We start from the raw sequence: 19,381 nt of genomic DNA on the forward strand, positions 1-19,381 counted from the left end.
TAGCCTCCTGGCAATGAGTATTTAGCATCAGGAAGGTCTAACAAAGACCTTCCTTCTGGAAGTCCCAGCAGGAAGATTGTGGGTGTGAACAGAGGAAATGGGCAGTAGTTAATAGGCCAAGTCCCAGAGACTGGAGGGGGTGCTGCTGTAGCAATGGGGCTTGGTTCAGGGCAAGACTCCATTCTAAGGAAGAACAGAGAGAATAAAAGAGCAAGAACCCAGGCACAGAAACTGTACAGACTATATAGGGGAATAGTGGCAAAGTTGATCCTGGGTCAGTATCTTTGAGATTTCCTATAAGCTGTGTGGGAGCAGGTCCTAAGAGCTTAAGCTGAGGACTGGGGCCAAGAGCTGGCTAGCTGTGCTCTTTCTAGAAAAATTTCCTTGCTTGCAAATGTTTGGACTAGTTTACTTGATAGAGCAATTCTGAAAGAGGCATAAACTTCAAGCTACTAACTAGATTGGCATTTTCTTTCACTAAATTTCAACTTCTATCAAATATTACTTAACAACTCCAGGTTTACCTTTGAGGCCTATAGAGATTCCCATTTTATTCTTTTTTCTAGATCTTCCATGCTTCAACCACTTGTGGAGGATTCTGTGGCAGAGATACGGCTTTATGTTTGGGCCTCATGCCATAAAACCTTTCATTAGCTTTAGGGAAGCCAAACATGAATGACAGACTGGGTCTCCCAATTCTCATTTTCAGGCAATATGATGTCCCTTTTCCCTTTTCCCCGGCCCACATAGGACTAGTTCTGCCACTCACCGTGTGATCTTTGGGAATTCCCTAACCTGAGCCTCAGACTTCTTCCTCATCTGTAAATTACCTGCAGGAATTGAACAATGACAAAAGATCATGGCAGCTCTAAGCTCTAAAGTTCTATAACCCTGACACATAATAAATAAAAATGGCTAATAAATGCAATTCTAAAGTTTCAGAATACAGGGTCCATGAGGAAAAGGTTCTAATTGATAAAACCTTTGGAAATGACTGGGCCAAAAGGTGAAGTTTTATTTTTAGCTGTCTATTATTCCCAAAACTAAAGTAGTGGTATTCTTCTCCAAATTAGGTTCTCTACATTAAAACAAACAAACAAACAAAGGTAAGATTTTTAAATGCTTTACAACATTGGGGTTTAAGTTAATCGCACTTATTTTGAAAGGAAGGCTCAAACTGACACTGAACGTTTATTTTCCTGAGGTGTTTTCAAGGTTATGACTCTGAATTGACAACAAACCTGTGAAGCACTGACCTTAACTCATTTTGTGATTTGCATATCTAGCCTATTTTAGAATCTGGTATTATAAGACATTCCCAATTGGGGGAAGAATGATTCATGGAAGATAATGGGGTTTAAGTGACAGGCAAAGAAGAGCCATCAAAGAAATGAACTGAAGGACGAGATGTGTAAGAGAAGACAGTAGCCTGTCTTCAATAGCCTGAAGCTTTAGGGGTGTCTGGGAAGGAATGATGGAAGAATGTAAGACAAGTCTTAATTAAAGAATGGGTGACTGAAATAGGATTACCCTAACTGCTTCAAAGATGAATTTTAATTACATACTAAATACATTAAGCTGTCCCAGAGTTTCTACTGTATCAGGTACCCCAGATTCGACTACCCTGCCGTGCTCTCCTAGGTGTGCTTTGGAGTGATGAAGCACGCTGAGAAAGGTAGGGCAGAAGTATGCATATTTGAAAGACAGAAAGGAAAAAGAGGAAAAGGGAGGTATAAATAAGACTGATGGCATATGAAAGGTTTATGAAAAGAAAATGCAAGGAAGTGGTTTGTGTCGGGTGGGGTTAGGTTTCACCACCCTTCAGTTTCCCACACGGGTGGCTCGATTTTGTTGGGAGGGAGGGGCCCCGCCTCCTCCGTGTGGAGCTCCGGGGCTCCCCCAGATTCCAAAAGGACGGCAAAGGCCTGGGGCGTGTTTTCCGCGCAGAGGGCCTCCGCGTGTCCAGGCATTCCTTCTCCCTCCTCACCTCGCCCAGAAAGGCCGATTACATCATCCCGGTCTGAGCAGCATGGCCAATTTTTCCATATCGAACTCCTGTTCCTTAATTAAACCCGGACGGAGCCCTAATACTTCCCCTGTCATGACGATCCCACGAGGGAGGGCACCCCAGGATGCGTCGCATTTTGGCAAAGAAGCTATTAAATGACCCAGGGCGCTACCTTTCCCCGCGTTTACGAGTTACACCTACACAGCAACACATGGACATCCAAGCCTCTCGCTACGCCAAGAACCTCAGCTCGACACCCACGACAAACGACGGCCAACCCAGCGCAGCCCAGAGGGTGACCCCAGGGAAAAAGGGCGGGGCGGGGTGGAGGGGAGGGAACCACAAGGGGGCTACTCCACCGTGCAGCGCCTGCGCAGTCACTAGGCAGCCCCTCCCCGCGGGGCGGGCTCGTAAACGCAGCGCACCCTATCAGGCGGCCGCAGGGAGCGCGCCCGCGGCCTCGCCCTCTCTCGCCCCGCCCCTCTGTCTTCTCTGCCCAGCCTCAGACCGAAGCTTGGAGACCCGAGCACGCGGCTCCCCGTCCCCGCGCGCCCACACGCCCTCTTGAGCGCGTGCGCAGTGGCGGCCGGCCGGCAGGGCGCGAGGGAAGGGCGGGCGTACGTCCTTGCGTGCGTCTCAGGCAGCGCGCACGCCGGCGTGAGAGGGCACGGGGAAAAGGTGGCTGTGGCCGCGGCGGTTCGCTTTCCTGTGGCTATGTAGCTGAGCTTGGCGGCTCGAGGTCCTCTTTCGCTGCCGCCGCCGCGTCCTAGCTCGGGGTTTCCGCTCGGGAGCGAGACTGTTCCCACGCTCGCCGCGCTCCCTCGACGGCAGAGCTTGCTCGCTTGCCCGTGGGAGCGTCCCGGCTGAGCAACCCTGAGGGGGGAGGGGAGGCCATTTTGTCCCGACCGACTCCCCGGAACCGGGCGGAGCGGCTGGGAGAGGCTGTGGAGCCGCGGTCGCCGCCTTTGGAGGCACTGGACGCCTCCACCGTCGGGGCTTCCTCGACGAAGTGGTTCGTAGGTCGCCCGCGCCTTCTCGAGTCCTCCTTTTCCCACGCTTCCCCGGTTTCCCGGCCTGAGAACGCCCGAGAGGAGTTGGCTGTAGTGAGGGACTGATCCCCTGGGGCCGCCGGCGGCGAGAGCCTGAGCCGCTCCTCCCAATGGCGAAGAAGACGTACGACCTGCTTTTCAAGCTGCTCCTGATCGGGGACTCGGGAGTGGGGAAGACCTGCGTCCTTTTTCGTTTTTCGGATGATGCCTTCAATACCACCTTTATTTCCACCATAGGTAAGACCTGTGGGAGGATGGTATTCGGTCTCGGTAGCTGCAGACCGTTCCTTTGACTCCAGACATCTTGCTTCTCGTAATGTACGCCTTTGTTTCGGTGATCCCGATTCTAAGCGACAGACCCAAGTCACTGTTTGAATCGGCATTGAGCTCTCTGGGGCGGGGTCGGCCCATGCTTTCCATCCGGTCTTTTGCATTCAAGTCTTCGCTCTGCTCAGTGCCCGCTGTTACAGAATATGCAGCATTTTAACAACGTTCCAGAATCTTTTTTCTTTAAGCGACTAGAGTGGCTTTTCCACGTTTGTGCGGAGTTACGAGATGTATGACATTTGTAAGGGATCTGCTTTACTGGGTAGGATTGAAACAGTCCTAGTCATTGGGTAAAGGCCTGAATTTATCCTTCGGGGCAAAGAGAACATTCCGTATGGTCGGTAACTTGGAATAAACTTGACGATTTGTGTGAAGAATAATGAAAGCAGATTAGAGGGGAAGAGTGAGTTGCCCTGCGTTGAGTAAATCCATTGATGTGTCAAACAATCGGAGGCTCTTGGTGCTTGGGGTGGGACTCTGGCATCAGCAGAAGCAGTGATCTAAGGGAGCTAGATGATCAGTTTTTGTCCTTAAATCCGATGGAATGAAGTCAGGTTCTCCCTTATTTTTTACTTTACGCTAGAAGTTACAGGGAAGTATTTTGCTAATCATAGCCCTAAGGACTTGTACTTTCACCTCGTGTTTCAGAATTACTTAATGTGGAAGTAAGTGCTAGAGACTGCCCTTTTTAATCGGTTTCCCGTTTAAGTAAAGAAAAAGGGAAGCTCTAGGAAAGTCCCATTTGACTCTAGTTGGAAGATTTAGTGGCATTGTGCTAAATGAGTTGTATATGAAGCCCTTTCTTTTTCACACACAGTACATTCCTTAAAGGACACCTGGGTGCCTCTTACCCGCATTCAGTACTAGGGCAGTGCAATGAAACCCATTTTTAAGTGTTAACTAATTTTATATTGAGAGGATTTAAAAAAGCAGCTGCTGTCCTCTGTGAACTCTGGGAATTGTCAATATGAAACTGATTTCAAACAATTTATAGCATTACTGAAATCATTGATTTGTATTTCTTAAGACGAAGACAAATATTTATTAGTTACTTAATTCATTCTCAATAAAACAAATTATACTGAAATTAAACGAGGCAATTGATTTTAAATAATTTTGATTTTACTCATCTTTTTCGGGGGTGGGGGGAGGAAGAGAAAGATTTTCTTCATTATTTCCTGAGTATCATATTCTCTCTGTCACACTTCATGAAATATAGAACTTGTTCTTTGCCTTGTGGGTTGGCACTTGCTCCAGATAAATTTGCTTTAAATTTTTCACTGACTAGTTGTATCTGGGTAGGTCAGGTGGTTAGACCGGTCAGCATATATTTACTGGTCATCTAATGCTAGCCACTGCTTTAGATTCTGAGGATAAGTAGTAAACCCAATGGAGTCGTTAAGGGCAATCTGGAGAGTGTGGAAAGTGCTAAGGTAGGGAAGAGAGTGACTAGCCTCAGAGCTGCAGAGTTGGGAGCAGGCTTGCATGGGGAAAGTGGTGTCTAAGATGAAGCCTGAAGGACAAATAGGAATTGCACTGGAGGGGTGGGATAAGGCCTTTCTTGAAAAGGGAGTATTGAACAAGCCTGTAGTAAGATTAGGGATTTAATTCAGGTGGTTGCCTCTGAACCATTGCCATCGAGAAGGATTGGACTGAAGAGTAGGGATCCAAGAGCTAATTCCATCTACTCTCATCTTTTTGTAATGGGTTTATACTCACAGCTAAAACCCAACCCTGTACGATAATGGCTTTTTGTATAGTACTTTTACTTGGGAAATGTGTAGTGGTTTGGGATCAAGCGTGCTGAATCAGAATCCTGGTTTCACAGTGCGACTTGGGGCAAGTTAACCTCTCCCTCAGTTTCTTCTTTAAATTGTGTTACTAATAGTACTTACCACATAGGGTGGTTGTGAGGATTTTATGGTCAATGAGAGTAAAGCACTTAGCATGGTGCCGGACATATTGTAGGAGTGCAGTGCATGTTAGTGAGATAAGAGTATGTGCCCCTTGTGCTGTTGAAGGGGGCACAACAGGTTTGAATGCCCTTCAGGCAGTGGTACTGCAAATGTTTGTTGGTGCTCTTTTAAACAGTTTCACTTTTAGACTCTGAAACTTTCATATTTTGATACAAAAATACGTTTGATATATTTGCTATTTTGATATATGAAGTGTTGAACAATTTAAGCAGAGAAAGTTAATAAAGATATACCATTCTGAGTACAGTTGGAAAACTGCATTTGTTAGCTCTGTGTATGGGTTTAGAAGTTTCCTATTGTGTTAAACAAGGACTGTGCAAAAGAAATATAATGTGAGCCACATATGTAATTTTAAATAGTTTAGTAACCACGTTAAAAAAGTAAAAAAGGGAAAAGTAATTTTACTAATATATTTTAATTAGGTATATACAAAATGTTTATTATGTAAACAAGATTAAAAAATTATTGAGATATTTTACAATCTTTTTTCCTGACATGTATTTTATACTTACAGCTCAACTTAATTTAGATTAGCCGCATTTCAAGTGCAGAGTAGCGACATGTCTCTGGTGGCTACCATGTTGGGTGGTGCTTGCTAAACAATAGTGTACAATTATGGCCAGTTGACTAATGTGCATGTATACCACATTTAGGGTATTTTTCATTTTGTCGGTTGACTAGGGTTTTTTATTCTGTAGTATAAATTATACTGAAATTTGTGAGTTGTCACTTGATTGTTAGAACATTCTGAGGTTTGTACAGTAGTAGTTATCTTGAGGGTGTTCAGAAGGGCCAAACTGCCAAAATAAGGCTGGTCCTCACTGTCTTGGGCACAATCGGGCTATTGACTCTTTCAAGAAAAAATTTTTTAGGCTTAGGGTGCTCACTTTGAGTGCCCACAGAGACTACTGCTTTGAAATATTTTCCCCACACTTTCAGTTTCCACACCTCTATGTCAGAGATTATATATGATGTCTTTTATGGTCAGATAAATTGCAGACAGTTGCAATACCAAACTGTTGGCTTGTTTCACACTCACCGATCTCAAAGTGAATCCAAGGGCACTAGAATATAAGCTGTACAAGGACTGAGATCGTTATTTTTTTTGCTGATGGATGATAAACACCTAGTAGAGTCCTTCCATTTAATTAATGTATAAATAATGAATGAAGGAGGCGGCAGCCAGGTAGTACAATCAGGATCTTCAAATCAGGATTAGGGTTAATTTTTTATTTTAGTATTTTCCTTTTTACCTGCTTTCTAAGAGCTACATGAACTAGACTGGGATCAGAGCTACTTAAGAATATTACTCTACTTTGCCTAGGAGAGTAAATTTAGGGCAATACTGGTCTTGGGAGTTCATAGATTGTTTGAAAAGTAGTTGCTAAACAAAGGTACTGGGTTTGGATGATTAGATTTCAGTGGTTTATTTGACTGTAACTCTCATGGCAGTATGAGTTCAGGAAAGCATTATTCGTTACTGATATGGTAGTTACATGGACTTGTCCCCAAAGCACACATTTTTAGCTGGCCATTTCTGTTGGATCTGCTATCTTTAGGTAACCATTAATCTTCCCTCCACACCTAGACTTATTACTTTTTCTGTAAGGAATATCTTCTACTGGGGAATGGAGTCTGGGCTTTATGTGAGAAATTAAATTGGTAAAGGCTCTCACCCCTTGGAGAGGTATAATGCATCCTTTTTTGTTGTCTTTCCGAGTGTTGTGTTTTTGTTAAGCTTTGGAAAAGTAGATTGGTTCCACCAGTTGATTAAATTGAACTCAGCCTATTATATATGGAGAGGCTGCTTTTTAGAGAAGCAAATTAAATGTGTTTGGGTTCTGCTGTGGCACTCAGGCAACTGCTCATGCTTTCGGAATGCCAGAGCACTTCTCTCATTTTAGGATTGATTAAACTCCCCAACATTTCACCAAGCTCTCTAAAAGAACATTTGATCAGAGATGGCACCCCCATGTTCTAGGTGATGGCTAGTTAAGGGGGTGTTGGTGACTCAGAGGCTCCTCTGCGGTGCCATAGTACCCCATGCTTTAAGTATCATTGTTCTGTTACTTTTAGATATTGAAGACAGATTTATCTTTTTGTTGAGTGTCTACATAGACCTCCTTGGCATGTTAGACTCACAGAATGTTAGTGCGGGAAAGAACCCTACAAAGAATTTGAAGAGGAAACAGAATGGTGAGGTGAAGTGGCTTCCAAAAGGTTTTATGACTAATTTGTGAAGGAGTTTTGACTAGACTCCAGATCCAGTCCTGTTCATGTCCGTGTTTCTCTTTGTTTTCTTGTTGTGCCTTTTTTTTTTTTTAATTGAATGCTAGGATTGTTCTCCTACTCATTAGTTTATAATTTGAAAAGTAGTGGGCTTGTTTTGTTTTGGGAGTGGGGAAGTAATGTGTTTCAGTACCAAATATCAAGGGTTTTGTTTTTCAGGTTATTTGTCATTTGCAAACCTAAAACCTAACAGAATAGACTTGATGATGTTAGGAATAATTTTCTTCTCAAGGATTATGGTGTATAATGGTGTATAAGGTGTGGCAAAGGAAATACTGATACTGCTGTTTGGTTTGTGAAAGGGAAAGAATGATAAGCAGAAATACTGGCAGCCTGTTTCAACTTGTAGTAGTACAAGGTTGCCCAGTCATTGGTGTGGTAGCAGCTGTGATGAACAGAAGTGGGGGCTTGTTGAGTGTTGATATACAAATAAGTGACTGTTATTTAGCACAAAATATAAACTGTGCAAGTAACTAAAGAGATCTGCATGTAAGAACTGCTTATGGGTATGGTTAAGTCATAAAAGGAAGAGTTTGAAGGAGCTCTGATGGTGTTTCAGTTAATAGAACATAAGACTGATAAAAGTCTTGTAAAAGAAACAGATGTGGTTCCTTCAAATGGTGCATAATTGGGGGTTGATGGAATAAGTTCTTTAAATCTGGATTATAAGAAGAGGAATTTGAAAAGGTTAGAATAAAATTGTGATTAAGAAAACTCATTCTAAAGGGAAATCTGAAATTAGAAAAATTTTTCTTTAAAGACAGTGCCATGTTGTTTGGGTTACAAGCAAAAAAAATGAATGCTGGATGTTTATCCTTCTTTCCAGAGATGAAAAATAATGTTTTTGAGAAAAACAGCAACCTGTGATGTTTCCAGTGTGACACAGAAACAAAGCATCCAAGGTTGTAAAACGTTAAAAAATGGAAAAACCATTATTCTGGAGACCCAAAAATTACAATGTATCGAAATCAGAACAGAGGACAGTGTTGCTTTGTTTCTCTCATATCAGTAGTAATGCTTATACAGACTTTTTTGAATTGAAATTTTTATTGAGATAATTGTAGATTCATATACGGTTGTAAGAAATAACACAGAGGGATCCCTTGTTCACTTTGCCCAGTTTCTCCCAGTGGTAACATTTTGTAAAACTATAGTATATCAGAATGGGGATATTGATTTTGGTCCAATATACCAATCTTCAGATTTTCCAGTTTTACTTATACTCATTTGTGTGTGCGTGTGAATTCAGTTATGTACAACCTGTGTAGGTTCATGTATCCATCACCACAAGACACTGATCAGTCAGGATACTGAACAGTTCCAAAGGCCACAAGGATCCCTTGGGTTCTTTTGTAACCATACACCTCTCGCCTCACCCCAGCATTCCTCCCCTCCAAACCCTGGTAACCACTACTCTTTCCTCTATTTCTAAAATTTTGTCATTTCACAAATGTTCTATAAATAGAACCACAACAGTATGTGACCTTTTGGAATTAGCTTTATTCCCCGATTTGGCTTAATTCCCTGGAGAGTCATCCAAGTTTTTGTCTGTCACGTTTTTTTTTTTTTTTAATTGCTGAGTATATACATCTGTCACAGTTTTGTTTAACCATTTTACCTACTGAAAGACATCTGGGCTGATTTGAGTTTTTGGCTGTTACAACAAATAAAGCTGCTATGAAATTTGTTTACAGGTTTTTTTTTGTTTTTTTGTTTTTTTTTGGCTTTTATAAAAAGGGGGTTTATTTGGCTACACAGTTAGTCTTAAGGCCATAAAGTGTCCAAGGTAACACATCAGTAATTGGGTACCTTCACTGGAGGATGGCCAGTGGCGTCCGGAAAACCTCTGTTACCTGGGAAGGCATGTGGCTGGCGTTTGCTCCAAAGTTCTGGTTTCAAAATGGCTTTCTCCCAGGATGTTCCTGTCTAGCAAGCTTGCTCCTCTTCAGAATGTCACTCACAGCTGCACTGAGTTCCTTCTCTTTGAGTCAGCTCATTTATATGGCTCCACTGATCAAGTCCCACCCTGAATGGGTGGGGCCATGCCTCCATGGGAACATCTCATCAGAGTCATTATCCACAGCTGGGTGGGGCATATTCCAAGCAAATCTAATCAGCACCAAAATGTCTGCCCCACAAGACTACATCAAAGATAATGGCATTTGGGGGACACAATACATTCAAACTGGCACATTCTTAAACCTTCAAAAATGGGTTGATACATTCCAAAGGCTTAACATCATGGTGGCTTTGGAGAATCAAAAGAAAACGTATTGCCTTTTATGTTGGGCTAGTGAGGGTGAAAAGACAAAATTGCAACAGGCAAGACGTGAATGAGATTAAAGATTCAGTGGGCCAAGGAAATCTTAGCCTAAGCTCCTAGGTAGCTCCAGAGCTATTTGGAGTGGGGGCTGGCATGCTGTTCCTACCCCTCCCCCACTCCCTGGACTTTGGATGAGGTCTTAGACCACTTCTATTTAAGTATGAAACAGTGACCTACAGGAGGGGAGAATCGGGGAATAACCAGGTCATTGACTAACACTGGGTTGCCCCATCTGTTTTTTTTTTTTTTTTCTTATTAAATTCAGTTTTATTGAAATACATTCACACACCATACAATCATCCATGGTATACAATCCACTGTCCACAGTATGATAACATAGTTATGCGTTCATCACCACAATCTATCTCTGAACATTTTCCTTACATCAGAAAGAACCAGAACAAGAATAAAAAATAAAAGTGAAAAAAGAACACCCAAATCATCCCCCCATCCCACCCCATTTGTCCTTTAGTTTTTATCCCCATTCCTCCATTCATCCATACACTAGATAAAGGGGGTGTGATCCACAAGGTCTTCACAATCACACTGTCACCCCCTGTTTACAGGTTTTTATGTGAGCATGTTTTCATTTTTTTCTGGGGAGAACGCCCAAGAGTACAATTGCTGGGTCATATGGTAATTGTATGTTTAGTTTTATAAGAAATTAACAAACTGTTTCCAGAGTGGCCGTACCACTTCACTTTTCCACCAGCAGTGTATGAGTGATCCAGTTTCTGTGTATCCTCACCAGTATTTGGTGTTGTCACTATTTTAGTCGTTTTGATAGGTGTTTAGTGATAATTTCATTATGGTTTTAATTTGCATTTCCCTCGTGGCCTATGACGTTGAAAAATGTTTTCATGTGCTTTTTTGCTTTCTGTATATCCTCTTTGAGGAAATGTGTTTTGCCCGTTTTCTAATTGGATTGTTTGGTTTTTACTGTTGAGTTTTGAGAGTTCTTGATACTTTCTAGATACTAGTCTTTTTTTGGGTATGTGGTTTGCAAATATTTTTTTCCTGGTCCATAGCTTGTCTTTTCATCCTCGTCACATGGGCTTTCACAGGGCAAAAGTTTTTAATTTTGATGAAGTCCAGTTTTTCAATTGTTCTTTTTATGGATCATGTTCTTGATGTTTAAGAACTCCTAGTCTAGTCCTAAATCCCCAAGATTTTTCTCCTGTTTTTTTTTTCTAAAAGCTTTATGGTTTTATGTTTTATATATGAGCCTGTGATCCATTTTGAGTTAATTTTTGTATAAGGTATGAGATTTAGGGTCTAGGTTCTTTTTTGCTAATGGATGTCCAGTTGCTCCAGCAGTTTGCTGAAGTGCAGATAAAGATGTTCAGATTTCTGAGATTCTATATGACTAAAAGAGTGAAAGTTGATTTAGTGATTGCCTCTTCATAATTTGCATTGTTCTTTTTGAAGCGTCTTTAAAACTAATTTTTAATTTTACCAGTGATATATACATGTATATAAAATTAAATATTACTAAAAGCTTTATGATAAAAAATAACAATCTCTTGTCCCTCTCTCTACCTGCAGTCCTGCTTTCCAGAGGGCATTCTCTAATTCTTTTTTTTTTATGGAACTCTATATTTTCGAATGATATGCTTATTTAGCTGTGTCTTGAGTCATTAATTTTCTGTTAGACAAGAATTTTATTCCAGCTTTCTGTTAAATTGATACCCAGTGTTTACATTATATATCCATGTAAATATGTCCCATTGAGCTAGTCTACTTTGACTATTTCTTTTCTTCTAAGTTAAAAATTCCCTTCTCTTTGTTTCATTAGTTTTCTTTTACCCATCGTCGAATCTTCCTGCATCTTCCATTAGCATCTCAAAATGATTTTCAAAACAGGCAGACCATCAAGAGATTATCTTTTGTTTCCTTTTTTTTATCCTTCTCTGGAGACTTTCCTACTAGATTTTTTCTCTATCCTGCTGCCATAATGGACTGGTTTTTGACAGGGTCAGTTGCACACCTATAGTTTTGGGAACTCCCTCTCTCTCCTGTGTGATCCCCTGCTTTTTGCCATGCCTCCTTGGTTGGTTTACTGCCTTGTATCATCCTCTGTAGCTTCTGATGAAAAGGGTGCATAGCAAACTAAATTTTTTGAGACTTGGGATGTTTAACGCTATCTTAAATTTCTTCTCTTAAATTCAGAGTTTGACAGGGCATAGAATTGTAGGTTGAAAACAGTTTTCCTTTGGGATTTTGAAGGCATTGTTCCATTGTCTTCTAGCCTCTGATGTTGCTGACAAGTCTGATGCTATTCTGATTCTTTATCCTTTATTTGTGGCCTAGTTTGTCTCTGGAAGTTTTTAGGACCCCCACCCCCCCCCACCCCCGCCTAATTCTTAGTAGCAGATTTCAATGAATGCCTTAGTGGGTGGATCTTTTTAATAAAGCCATTGTGCTGGATACTTGGTGGACCTTTTCAGGTCCTTTAGTTCTTACAAGTTTTCTTGCTTTTTTTCCCTCCCCTATATTCTTCCTTTTTTTTTTTTTTTTTCCTATTTTCTCTTTAGTTGGATATTGGATTTCCTGGATTGTCTAATTTTTGTTTTCCAACTTTAAGTTCTTTCTGTGAGATTTCCTTGATTTTATCTTCTAACTTTTCCACCTGTCATATTTTTAATTTCTAGATTTTTCTTGTTCTCTGTTCCTATTTTTTTTTTTTTAATTAAAGAATTCTGTTGTTTCATGGATAGTGTCTTCTCTTATTTCTTGGAGACTAGCTTGTTTGTTGTTTTCTTCTATTTCTTGCTTTTTCCATCAGATTCTTTTTCCAACTGTTTGTTTTGATCTGTATTTTAGTTTAGAGGCATTCCTCAAATGGCTGGGGATTTCAGGCTGTACAATCATAATTAAGAATGGGTCATTAGAAAGATGTTTGCAAGCTCCATAAGCATGGGTGGGGCTTTTAACTGGTGGGCTCTGCTACAAGGTGATGGAGCCTGTTTTTTTCATTGGTAGAGCACCCAAGCAAGATCTATAGGTGTTGTTTCTGGAGTCATTTGGTTTCTCCAGAGAAAGACTGTGAGATGTCCTCCCTGGGAAGGATATACGTCTGCCTGCTTGTGTTCTTGAATCTGAATATCTAAAGGGACTTAGATGAGTGGGTGGAGGTTAGTTTTAGTTTCTTTATGCATATTTGTATTTAATCAGTCTCTCTTTTTTAATCTCCCTAGTTTTAGTCGGATTTCTCATCCCTGCACTCCTTTGAGCCTTGTGTTTTTGCCTTCAGAGTGAGTCTGTTTCAGGTTTTCTGTAGATAAACCTTTAGACTCCTGCTTGGTTTTAAGTGGTAATATCTGGCTATTTGAGATGGAGATTGAGTCTTGGGGGTGTACTTACGTAGGCTTCTAATCATGCCCGCATTCTCTGCCTGGTACCTGATACTTCCTATTGCTAAGCATTTCCAAGATTCTGAGGCATGAATTGGCTTGTTTTTCATTGATATGTTCTTCAGCAGGTCCTGAGATTATAAGCTGTTTTGTCTTCGTTTATTGTGTTAGAGTTTAAAAGTTCTGTTCATTGAAATGAAAGTAGAATTTGGTTATATATATATTTTTTGTATATATGTTTTTGTTACTTTATTTTGTAATAGTTTAATTCCACTACAAATATATATTCTCTAAGTATATTAGATTTGAATTATCTCTAGGAATTATACTAGCTTTGGCAGTCATTTTATCAGTTAGCCATATTTGAATAAAGGAAATAATTATGGTAAAGCCTGTGTTTGTGCAGTAAGTTTCATAAACCATTTAAAAATAAGGCAAACAAGGAAAAAATCTACAGATACAAATATCAGGATTTCTTAAATTCTAAGTATTTAACACTAACTTAAAAACCATTTGATTGGCTGTCAAAACTAGGAACATTCTCAAAATGTAAAGTAGAAAGTTATTACAAATATCAACTTTGCTATACTGATTACCTATGTTACTTAACATTTTCAAGTTTTTGATTTCAGGAAAGTACAAAGATAAAAATGTTTTTACGGTTAACTTTTGAATATCCAGTTGAGTTAGGGAGGGATGAGATTTTGCTACTGTTTTTGTTAATATTCAGTCCATCCTCAAAATACTGAGATTTTTGTTATTTAGGATAGTCAGACGAATGTGTTAGGGAGTCAGAATTCCACTGCTATTGATCAGTGTCATTAACGGAGACAACTTTAATTCTTTAATTTAGATGTATACTTTTTGTCTGATTTACTAGAGAAAAGAAGTGTTCCTGCTTTTTGAACAAAGAAGGATTACAATCTTAAATTTCAGTTTTATACTCTTGATATGTTTGCTATTTTATAAGATACCAAACAACAAATAAGTCAGCAAATTCATACTTTGTCAGAGGATGGGAGTGGGTCCCATACGTTATGGCACTTGGCATTGAATGATAAGTTATCTAACCCTTGATTTTTGTTGGTTTGAGACCTCTTAGTAAACGTTTGTGCTGACAGCATATGAATATTGAGTTATTCAAATTCTTCATATATTCTTAGTCTTATAAAAAATAATGCCTTTGCCTTTCTTAAATTAGTTATCAATGGATGTGTGATGTTAAAAAAATTGAACAATCTTTTTGCATATTTTAGTGTTTAGTATAAAAAATGGGCAAGAATGCTGTGCAAGGTAAATATCACAATAATTGTTCAAATATTAACTCTTTGCCTAGGTGAGTAAAAAGTTTTAAACCTTTTCTGTTTTGAAAAATTGCAAACCCACAGAAAAGTTAGGATAATTATTACAGTGGATCCTCTTGTATTATTCTAGATTTACTATTTGTCAACATTTGGCTATATTTGCTGTTATCTCAAGAGAGTTGATTTTGAGTATGGTATGGAATCGGATTCAAAACAGAATAAGGGTTTGTAAATAAAAATTAATAAAAAAGTACACATAAAAAGAAATAAATTGTGTATTCATCAGTCCCCTAAATTAAAACCACATACAGTACTTGACCTTTTCTTAATATCTTACTGACTTGGATTTTTAACCCCAGAAGCAGCAAACTTTTGGTGTTGCGCAGGTAATGTGTCCGGCCAATGGAAATGACACCAGATAGTCAGACATCCAATGATGAGACCAGAAAACTAAAATGAAGGTTAAAGATTGTATTACTATACCATTCACAGTTATAGATTTGTGAATTGACCATTATGATTAATGAGAAGAAATTCTTTGTCTTCAATGTCTTTGAAAAGGTAAGACAAGTTTGATCGTTAGAGATTTGATAGTTTCCTAAGAAAGTTTAGAGACTTAATTAAAAGTGTCTAAGTTTTGGTGCTTTAAATATAATCAGAGTTTAAGTGGAAAATTTTTTCCCACAAAATGGTGGATAAGTGATTTATTATTTTCAAAGGGATAAATTTTAAAAATTGAGATACATCAGTGGAATGGTGAAGCCTGAAAGTGGATATAATCGAAACAAATTTTGAGTCCCTGGGTAAGGTAAATTTAAGATTTATCACCAACTCTCAAGTATTAGTATTGTTGAAGGGTCATCCTTTGAAGTGTGAACAAAACAGTTCTGGTGCTATATAAATGTTTTTTTCCATATTGAATGTTATTTTTAAAGAAGTAATTTCTTACAGTAGATTCAAAAAGGGTCACACATACATGTGAATTTCGGAGCCATAGATTGCATGGTAGTAAAATTGGCTTATACCTAACCTCTAAGGTGGACTTGGGGAAGGCGAGCCTTGCTCTTAATATGCCTCCCTCAGAAGAATAGTGGGCTTTTTGGATCAAAAGTCCGACAGTTTTTTGGCAGTTTGTGCTTCTTTGTACAATAAAATACTTAAACAAAATGTTACATAGTAATATGTAATATAGGTTATAGGTAATATATAATATAAATTAAGCAGCATGTGGACTTCTTTTTACTTTGTGGGGCTATTCATGGCTAATGGTTAGTGTGTGCTTAAAGGAATAAAAATAATTTTAATATTTACCTGATAAAATCCAATATAACTGATTTTTAGATTATAATGTAATTACCATGACTTCCCCTCTAATTTTTCTTCTGTTTCTCTTAAAATATTCCCTTATGAATTTTTTTTTTTTTTTGCTTGAGGTGCCACAAAATATGGAACTTTTAAAAATACAGGGCACTTAAGATTTTCCTCTTTAGTCCCCAACTCATGCTTAATTGAACTGATTTTGACCTTTTTCTAGGTTATGCCTTTTAGCAGGCACTGTTTTAGGTCATTTATAACAAGGCAGTATGTGTATATGAATGCTCTTACTTGGCGTGGTCTTTCTTTTTAATGATTATTTCAAATTCTGGCAGTGATTTAGTCAAGCCCGGTTTACAATTTCAACACTTTATTCAGAGTCAGGTAACAACCTCATCCTTGGAATTTTGTCTTCCCTTGTAATACTTCTCTTTAATGTTGTAAAAAATGTTCCTGCTGAATGGAACTATTTCTTCAAACTTTTTGCAGTTTGTTGGTTAATTTTTTTTCATGTAACTTCCATGATCTGCTTCAGTGGATGGACTGTTTGCTGTTAGCAGTTTTTGGCCTTCCTCAAACACTGTGTAATTTGGGCGATCTGTAGTTGGTTGGTTTTCTTTAAAGATGGTAAAGAATGATGCATTTTTTGAGCAATTTGGAATTTCAGTAACGTGTGAAGAAGACTGGTTCCAAAGCCAGCAGCATCACATCACCTGGAAACTTTCTGGCAATGAAGATTCTTGGGTTCCACCTCTGACATATTGAGTTGGAAACTCCTTGGGTAGGGCCTAAGCCATTTGTTTTGAACAGAGCCTTCCAGGTAATTTTGGTGCAAGCTAAAGTTTGAGAACCAAGATTGTACTATTAAATAAATGCTGAACATGCAGGTTCCTTCTTCAAAATCCTTACAAATAATGTTGCAGTGAACATCACTATCTAGATAATATTTTAAGTTTAGGGGTCTGATAAGAAACTAAAAATTGTCTGCAGCCTTCTTTGTGTGTGTGTGTTTTCTTTTTTCTTTTTCTTTTACTTATTGATTGGACATAGTTTCTGGGAGTTTGTTCTTTTGGAATTGTAACCATTGCTCAGCTCCTTGGCTATTCTGTGATTCTCTTTCCTCTTTTGGGTCATTAAACAGCACCCGTTGCCCCTCTTGTTTTGATTGGGTAAGTAGCCATGTGGTTCAAAATTCAGAAGGTTCAGAAGTCTCCCTCCCAATTATTCTCCCTAGAGGCAAACAGGATTACCGTTTTTTTTTTTTTTTTAATGTTCTTTCAGAGATTATTTTTGCATAAAAAAGCAAATAGGTATATAATCTTTTTTCCCTTTTACATAAATTGTAGAGAACACCAACACACACACACAATTCCTTATCAGTGTTAAATAGCTTCATATTTTTTTTAACACTGCTGCATGGTACTCTATTAGATAGATGCATCATAATTTATTCAGCCATTTCCCTACTAATTGACATTTTGGGTTCCTCCCTCACCTCCTCCTCCTTTCTTTTGCCATTACAAGCAACACTGTATTGACTTATCTTCTACATGGATCTGGATAAATTCCCAGGTAAGTATTGTTGGGTCAAAGGCTACGTGCATTTTAAATTTTGATAGCTATTGCTGAGTTAGTCTTCATACAATTTACATTTTCACTAACAATTTGTGAAAGTACCTGTTTCCCCATACTCTGGCCAGTGTTTATCAATTTTGGATATTTGTAAATCTCATAGATGAAAGCTAATATCTTCATGTAGCTGTAGCTTTAATTTGTATTTCCCATGAGTGAGTTGTAAGCATCTTTTGCTGTTTTTAAGAGCCATGTTTCCTATTTATGGACTGTCTTTTTATAACCCTTGCCCATTTATTGTTGACTTGATAGTCTTTTCCCTATTCATTTGCAGGCATTTGTTATACAAAAAGTAGCCCTTTGTAATACAAATTTACAAATATATATTTTTTTCCTCCTTTGGGTTTTGATCATGGTGGTTTTCCTGTTTCAGAATACTTTATGTAGAGTTTATCAGTCTTCTTTCTTTCTTTCTTTCTTTTTTTTGAGATCTAATTCACATGCCATAAAATTCACTATTTTATCTATCTTTTCTGAGTTTTATGGCACACTTAGGCTTTTACCACTCTGAGATTATTAAAACAGTGTTTTCCACTTGTTGCTTTAAGTGCTTTATGATTCTATTTTTGACATTTAAATCATTGATAACATTGGATTTCATCCTGGTGTAAGGTGTGAGGTATGGATTTGTTGGTAATTTTGGTTTTATTTTTTCCTCTTCCAATTCCATCTGCCTTTAAGAACTTTCTATAACAGATCACTAGTTACCTAACAGCCAGTTATAGCTAACAGTTATTATGGGGTTTGTGTTGGTTTGCAGCTGTTATGTACCCAGAAAAGGCCGTTTTTTTTTTAATGCAATTTTATCGTGATATATTCGCAGACCATACAGTTATCCAAAGCATACAATCAGTTCACAGTATCATCATGTAGTTGTAAATTCATCACCACAATCAATTTTTTGAATATTTTCATTACTCCAACAAATAAAAATGAAAATAAGAATAAAAATAGAAGTACGAAAGGACACCCAAAACATCTCGTACCCCCCCCCCCCATTTGCATTTACTTTTTGTCCTCTTCCTTCTACTCATCTGTCCACTGGCTAAAGGGAGTGTGAGCCACAGTGTTTTCACAATCACACAGTCACACCGTATAAGCTATATAGTTATACAGTTGTCTTCAAGAATCAAAGATACTGGATTGCAGTTCAACAGTTTCAGGTATTTCCTTCTAGCTATTCTAATACACTAATAACTAAAAAGGGATATCTATAAAATGCATAAGAATACCTCCACAGTGACCTCTCAACTCCATTTGAAATCTCTCAGCCACTACAACTTTATTTTGTTTCATTTCTATTCCTCCTTTTGGTCAAGAAGGCTTTCTCAGTCTCACGATGCCGGGTCCAGGCTCATCCCCGGGAGTTGTCCCATGTTGCAAGGGAAATTTACACTCCTGGGAGTCAGGTCCCACATATTGGGAAGGGCAGTGAGTTTACTTGCAGTGTTGGTTTAGAGAGAGAGGCCATGTCTAAGCAATAAAAGCGGTTCTCTGGGGGTGACTCTTAGCCTCTTCTTTGCAGTAACAAGCCTCATAAGGGCAAGCCCCCAGATCGAGGGCTTGGCCTACTACGGTGATAGTTCCCAGTGCTTGCAAGAATATCAGGAATTCCCCAGGTGGGGAAGTGTAATATTTCCAATTTTTCTTCTTTCATGGGGGCTTAGCAAATACATTTTTATTCTCTGCCCAAATTAGGCTGGGATGTATTGGGGCTTCACACGAACCTGTGCAAACCAACCAGATCTCACCCCTTTTTCAAGGTTCCATGTAATTATGGTATTTGAATAAAGTGACCATACAAGT

The 19,381-nt window shown here is 39.0% G+C and overlaps 1 protein-coding gene across 1 annotated transcript in view; it reads left to right on the top strand.

Moving 5' to 3' along the window:
* Positions 1–2,644: 2,644 nt before the first annotated feature.
* Positions 2,645–19,381, top strand: part of RAB10 (RAB10, member RAS oncogene family) — a 111,802-nt gene continuing 95,065 nt past the window's right edge. Inside the window, exon 1 of the mRNA XM_037812634.1 lies at positions 2,645–3,294. Within this exon, the coding sequence (XP_037668562.1) occupies positions 3,168–3,294 (127 nt within the window). The 5' untranslated portion in view covers positions 2,645–3,167. The remainder of the gene's footprint in view (positions 3,295–19,381) is intronic.

This window comes from Choloepus didactylus, chromosome 20 (assembly GCF_015220235.1).
Source record: "Choloepus didactylus isolate mChoDid1 chromosome 20, mChoDid1.pri, whole genome shotgun sequence".
Classification (NCBI taxonomy): Eukaryota; Metazoa; Chordata; class Mammalia; order Pilosa; family Megalonychidae; genus Choloepus; species Choloepus didactylus.